The sequence below is a fragment of the Penaeus japonicus genome, unplaced genomic scaffold (assembly GCF_977035675.1).
Source record: "Penaeus japonicus unplaced genomic scaffold, GWHDUDI00000001_assembly GWHDUDI00000020, whole genome shotgun sequence".
Lineage (NCBI taxonomy): Eukaryota > Metazoa > Arthropoda > Malacostraca > Decapoda > Penaeidae > Penaeus > Penaeus japonicus.
This window is the reverse complement of record NW_028234422.1, coordinates 14,195,511-14,203,010: the sequence shown is the minus strand read 5'-3', so window position 1 is coordinate 14,203,010 and position 7,500 is coordinate 14,195,511. Positions and strand designations below refer to the sequence as shown.

At 31.6% G+C, this 7,500-nt stretch overlaps 1 protein-coding gene across 1 annotated transcript in view; it reads right to left on the bottom strand.

Moving 5' to 3' along the window:
• bsf (bicoid stability factor) overlaps nucleotides 1–7,500 on the bottom strand; it is a 21,696-nt gene that overhangs the window by 11,737 nt on the left and 2,459 nt on the right. Inside the window, exons 2-10 of the mRNA XM_086548027.1 lie at nucleotides 4,703–4,863; nucleotides 4,352–4,474; nucleotides 3,847–4,004; nucleotides 3,581–3,690; nucleotides 3,136–3,367; nucleotides 2,715–2,906; nucleotides 2,215–2,428; nucleotides 1,818–2,036; nucleotides 1,479–1,607 (exon numbers count right to left, since the gene is read on the bottom strand). Of these exons, the coding sequence (XP_086404153.1) occupies nucleotides 1,479–1,607; nucleotides 1,818–2,036; nucleotides 2,215–2,428; nucleotides 2,715–2,906; nucleotides 3,136–3,367; nucleotides 3,581–3,690; nucleotides 3,847–4,004; nucleotides 4,352–4,474; nucleotides 4,703–4,863 (1,538 nt within the window). The remainder of the gene's footprint in view (nucleotides 1–1,478; nucleotides 1,608–1,817; nucleotides 2,037–2,214; nucleotides 2,429–2,714; nucleotides 2,907–3,135; nucleotides 3,368–3,580; nucleotides 3,691–3,846; nucleotides 4,005–4,351; nucleotides 4,475–4,702; nucleotides 4,864–7,500) is intronic.

Sequence of the window (7,500 nt, the reverse complement as noted above, 5' to 3'; positions counted from 1 at the left end):
TCTTCATCAAAATTTTATTGCTTTTTAATGTGTATAAAAAACTTGAGTTCTCATTCGTGTTCTTTCACATTTCATTGTGGAACTTTTAATCCATTAACCCATCCACGACGGGGGCATTCTAGCCTTGAATGTCACAATGCCGGGGCGTTCGAATTATTAGGCCTAAATCAATTGAATGGCTGGCACAATACTGTACCGCCCAGCCACTGGGCTTTTGAATGAACAGTACAGTACTGTACCACCCGTCCAGAGTGGGTTAATGCCAGGTGCCAAGATATCACATCAAGTGGTGGTTGTACTTGCCACCAGGGAAAAGATATTCGATCATGGCTTTTCTTATGGCCAGCATGCTGGGTGATCGGGTGTGTAGTGGTTGGCCATTGCAAGAGCAGGGCAAATACCCAAGGGATTAAGCTTATGTGCTTTAAATAACCCTGCATTCATCAACTGAAGCCAAAATTGCCCCATTGTCACTGGGTTAACCCATTCCCCATGGGCATCACAACTTATATGACAGCCAAGTTTAAATCTAACTTACGTAGATGACATGAAATCATAACAGGCTCATTGCTGAAGCGCTCTAAGTCAAACTTTTACGACTGTCCAACATCACCATAACTCTATTACCCCTGTAGCCTCTCCTCTACCTGATCCAATTATATAATCATGGTTCTAACCTCTTGTCTGTTGTAATTGAAAAGCATTGAGTCTGAAGTGTGAATTCTAGTACTGCATGATATATTTCATGCAGCTAACCTTCTTACCTCCCTCCCCATATACTATTTTATTGTATTAAATGATAAATTTGTTTTTATTGCATTAAATTGGTTACATTTGTCTATTTTTCTATTTTTTCTTCATACACTAGTGGTACCTCAATTGACATTAAGGTTTGATGCCCCATTATGCAATAAGCCTTTGACATACGACTGAAGGAAAAAAGGATACTTAAGAGGAAACTCAGGCTCTAACTGCAGCTGGGGACAGAAATGTTGAGGATATCATATATCAAGGGTGAATGTTCAAGTGTATTCTCCTATATCATCATTATTGTATTTCTTTTTCTTTTCTTAAAATTACTTTTTGGACATTCTTAACCCAATGTCGACGGACCCGACACGAGCTGGCAACCCCCTACTCTGGGCCTAAGTAATATCACCTGGGTCATGAAGCTGGGTATTGTGACGTGACACACATAGCACATGTGACGCCCAGCATAAATGACTTTCGGGAACGTCACACTGGTGTTACGCCGTCATCACACACTTATTGCTGAGTCACACAGGTGTGACACCTCGTCATTATTGGGTTAAGTCAGTCTAAAGAGGTGTAATTGTTATTATCCTAACATTAAGGCTAATACTCTCATTCTGCATTCCCTACATTGTTTCATCTTTACAAACACACCTTTTCAATTATTCTTCCAATTCATATTACAAATATGCAATTTTGTCTAAATCTTATGGATAAACTGTTACCTGTTTCTTGGTTGTTGATCACCATCTGGCCTAGAACGTTGGCAGTCGCAACAGCTTCGCCGGTTCTGACATAGGCAGTTGCTAGCTCTCTTCGTAAAACTGGAGTAACTCTTGTCCTGTATTTCGACACTATAATGAAAGAAAAAGAAATAGTTCTAAGATTTGTTATGAATCTCATGGTATGCATTTCTATTCTTGTGATACTGCAACTTTGAAATGGAGAGCATCAAATCAACCAATTTGTTCAGCAACTCCAATAAACAAACAAATAAACAAAAAAACTGCAGCAGCAGACAAACCCTCCCCTCCCTACAAAGAAAGGCACACCCAGGCACTCACACAAATCTGCAGCTATCACCACATCTCCCCTTTCTAGGTGGTAGGCAATGCAGCTGTTGATAATGGCAGGGACAGACATGCCGCAGTCCTTGAGGGCAGAGATCAGAGCCTCGTGGTCAATCTGCTTTTCAACGATTCCGGGGATTACATAATCCTTGAAGGTTTCCAAGGTTAGGGGTACCTCGAGTGAGATCATCTCCTTAACTGTGTTGTAAACCACTGCAAAACATAATTGTACTTAAAGATACAAAGATAATTAAACATGTTTTGTATTATTAGTATAATTAGGGGAAATACAGCTTAAATCATGAGACTTTTCTATGTAAATTGTAAGGTAGAAGAATAAGATGGCTATTGAAGTTAAAGGAAAAGAGGGAGAAAGAATTTTCAAACTTACTATCTTTTTGCTTGAGTTTACTGTAATGCACAATGATGGGCCAGAAGTAGTGTGCCCTTAAGGGTGATCCATCCTCCCTCATCACCCTTATCAGGGCCAGGGCTGTATCTGGCTTCCCAGCGTTCAGGGATGCTTCGAGGGCTCGCTCCAGTGCATACATGTTTAGCCCTTCCTTCTTGAACTCTTGGCAGTAACTCACAACTTTGGAAACAGGCTAGAAAAGTATGTGAAAAGATAAATCTATGATTCCTACCTCTTGTGATATAATGTAAATGAAATGCTGTAAGGTTATAAAAGTAATGATTAAGTGATAAAAGTGTATATAGATTTTTTTCTTAAAAAGAACCTAAAAGTTAATAATTCTCATGACATCTACCTACAGACTACTGATTATTCAAAGTATATTTCTCTTCTAAGGTCATCAATGTATATATCTTTTCTCTATAATCCATAGAAATAATTTACATCCTTCCCTCCTTCAAAAACACACAAGTTCTTACCATATTAGATTTCACAAGGTGTTTGATGAAGAATGTGCCAACCGGAGCTATTTCTCCCTCAGCATTCTGTGGTACATTCATAGTCCGGAACATCTGATAGGCAACCTTGTCGCATCCCCCATTCAGTAGTCTGTAAATCAGGTTCATTGTGTCCTGTTGGTAACCAGACAACTTCTGCAGCTTCTCTGTCATCTGAAATTGTACCAGAGATAGTTAGATATCTTAACCATTACAGATAGAAAGTTACAATCTATCTATCTATCTCAATATATATAACTGTTGTATTAAAATCATCATCTTCATTTTCAATCTTTGAAATCCATATCAGTCAATCAATTTATATATACATGAAAATCATCTGAGAATCTACCTATAAAACTTGTCAACAATTCATCAACGTGAAAAAATACAAATCACACACCTCCGTGACAAAGCCATCATGGCCCTTCACAGCTAGTGCATAGACAACTTCCATGAGCTCCCTGTCATGGAGGACGATATCTGCTGCCTCACACTCTGCCAACGTGGCATTGATCCCCTCCATGTCCCCGTGCTCTGCCAAGCCCACCAGGAGCACAGTGTAGGTCTCAGAACTGGGCTCCAAACCAGCCCCTTGCATGACACCCAAGACACCTCGAGCACTGTCCATGTCACTGGAGATAAAAAAGTCCTTGATAGCTTGAAAATTTGGTAAATATTGCTTCATTACTACAAAGAGAGACAAGAATTAAGAGTATCAAGAGTACCTTCGAGTATTTGTTTCAAAGTTGGAAAAAAGGTAAATTCATTTCTTTATTTTTGGCTTAAGGAGGGGTATTCAGAATATACTTTTCCTAAGGAACTACAGATAGAGAGAATGATCTTACTTGGCCCTGGAGTGTCCCATGATTAGAGCGTTGAAAACATTCTCACTCACTGGCAATTCTTTCTCCTTCATAAATTCAAGGATCTTACTAGCACCTTCTATATCCCCTTCCTGTAACAGAAAAATATACAGTTATTACTACCACCATCATTTTAACAGTCATCTTACAAATACCAGTAACTTTTGGCCCAAAATCATCATTATTATCAGTATGAATTATAATCTTCATTACTGTTATTACCATTATTATCAATGAAGAATATTCACCTGACAGTATCTTGATATGAGGCGCTGATATGTCACTCTGTTTGGTTCAATGCCGCTCTGCTCCAGCATGGAGAGAAACTCTGTTGGAGAAAACTTGTGCTCGTTCTCCAAGTACACCCGAAGAAGGGCATTGTAGTGACTAATGTCTAGTGGGATTCCTGTAAAATACACAATGTTTAAGAAAAGACACTTCATTATGCTTTATAACATTACAGACACTAGTGCACAGGACTCAATCTCCACCAAAGCTGATCATGTAAGCAACAGTATTTAAGTATTGTGAGTAAACAATCATCCTTGGAATGAATCTGCCAACAGGACTTTGCTGAACTACAGGGTAATGCAATATTAGATATAGTTTTTTTCCAAAAAAGAAAACAGATAAGAAGTATTTATTGAGAATACCTATTGATATCTATGAAGTGAAAGCTCACCACTGATGAAGTAAACCAATAATACATCTAATGATTCAATCATACAAAAAGAAATAAAACACCTGACTTACCCAGCTGGTGAAGTGTTTTCCAGATGTCCTGAACCAACTTGGTCCGCACTTCAGGCAACTCTTCAGGTACAAGATTGCCACAACATCGGATCAGGAGTAAACTTTGGGTACTTGTTGCACATTCTGTGGGTTGAACAATTTTGTCAAAGAAGGACAGAAAGCACCACTATTTTCCCTAAGAGCATAGATAATTGTATATAAAATTAATATCATCATCATTTTTTTTTACAATATATACATACACAATTTAAGTTTTTTCTTACTGCTGCTATCTTCTTTTCAAATTCCTTTACATATATCATGTTACCAACTATTCTTGATATCAGGTAAAATCAAGAAATGTGAACTTACTAAGGGACTTCATTTCTCCATAGATTTCCTCAATGTCTCTCTTGGAAATGCGTCCTGTTCTCCTTATGTCTGTGTCAATTCGGTACAGTGCCTTATCCAGACCAGGAGCCGTGGCTTGTCCTGCTGTGGCATTTTCAAGAGGTTTTTGTGCAGCAAAGGATCTGAAAAAATTAAATGAATATTAGAAACATTTCCTGGAGACCATCTTCATTAGTATTCTGATAGAGCTGTTGAGCCAAATATATTCCTTTAGTTTTAGACATCCTCTCTTTTCTATTTAAATATCATGATTTGTTTCACAATATAACACACATGGATACATTGGACTGCAGAATGTGAATCAACTGATATGTTAATATAACTTTATGACTTTTATCGTTATTTACTAATATATATATATATATATATATATATATATATATATATATATATATATATATATATTATATATAATATATATATATAATATTTATATATATATATACATATATACTATATACTATATATATAATATATATATTTACTATATATATATATATATATATATATATATATTTACTATATATATATATATATATATATATATATATATTTATATATATATATATATATATATATATATATATATATATATATATATATATATATATATATTTACTATATATATATATATATATATATATATATATTACTATATATATATTATATATATATATATATATAATATAATATATATATATATATATATTTACTATATATATATATATATATATATATATATATATATATATATATACATATATATTTACTATATATATATATATATATATATATATATACATACATATATATATATTTACTATATATATATATATATATATATATATATATATATATATTTACTATATATATATATACATATATATATATATAGTAAATATATATATATATATAAATATATATATATATTTACTATATATATATATATATATATATTATATATATATATTTACTAATATATATATATATATTATATATATATATATAATATATATATATATATATAATATACTAATATATATATATATATTATATATATATATATATATATATTATATAATATATAATATTATATATATATATATATATATATATAATATATATATATATTATATATATAATATATATATATAATATTATATATATATATATATATATTATTATATATATATATATTTATATATATTATATATATATATATATAATATATATATATATATAATATATATATATATATTTATAATATATATATATATTTATATATATATATATATATATATATATATATATATATTACTAATATATATATATATATTATATATATATATATATATATATATATATTATATATATATATATATATTAATATATATATATATATATATATTTAATATATATATATTATATATTATATATATATTTATATATATATATATATATATATATATATATATATATATATATATATATATATATATATATATATATATATATATATATATATATTACTCTAAATGACATTAAATAATAAATCAAAATAAAATTACCCCCATATCCTATTGGAGTACTAACACAAATGAATATAGGCCTATTCATCTTGTAATAAGGTCATGAGGTTAGTCATCAGCATTCTTTTAATCTTTTACTGGTAATTGTTTCTAAACTTCAACACCTCGCATCTCCTCCCAAAAATTGGTCTAGTACATCTGGGCAATTAGATTTTTTTTTTTTTTTTTTTGAGGGGTGGAGGGGGGGTAAGAAATTGTCAACACTGATCATATGCATCTTTGAATTTCTTTTACTATATCTTGAAATTTTTGTAGCTGTTCAGCATACACTCTTTTTCTGGTCTATGCTTGGTATATGATAACCATGGCTTCCGTCTGTATGAAATATTCTTTTCTGTTGTAAGCATTAAATTTGTTTTAACTGCTATATCCCCAACAAGCTTGAAGGACCCATCAAAATCTATTTTTATTTAATTTCTTATCTATTCTTTGGGGCAGCAGTATCAAATAGATATTTTTGAGTGTAGAACCATTCCTATAATTTACATCTAATTTCCATTTAATACAGCACCTTATTGAACAAAAAGATGTAACATATTGCTTTTAATGCAACAGTCACTACATGGCACTGTCCATGCACTGAACCTAAGCTATCTTTGTGCCATTACCTGTCAATATTACGGCAAAGGTTAAAAAAACATTCACTTCATATATTCTGACAGGATAGTCCTTGGACCGGTTTCCATGTTTGACAATAGGTTCTCCAGGACATACTGTCAATAAATATTTCTATCAATACAGCCACCTACAATGGTAACTCCATTTGCTATATCATTTTGATCATTGCTGCTGTGTGACTCATGTCATCTGACACAAAAATACTGACACCTATTAGGGATAAGAAATAATTTTTTCTTAAGACTGGTCACCTAAAAAATGGCTAATTTTGATTATTTGTTATCTCTAACAAATAATCAGGTTATGTTTTTTGTCAATAGTTTGAATCAGTCAAAAATTAAATCACATCAATTCCATTTCTTTGATGTTTATCATGGTTATGGGGGTGGAGATGGGGGTGGGGGTGCCATTTCCCATCTCCACCTGGAAACCATAAGGTAAATTTCTATATTACATTATATTCCAGAGGCTGAATTCACTAACATATGATTGTAAGACATTTATCAGTGGTTATTTAAAAGCCCATTTCCCAGCTATGGTAAAGTTTGATTC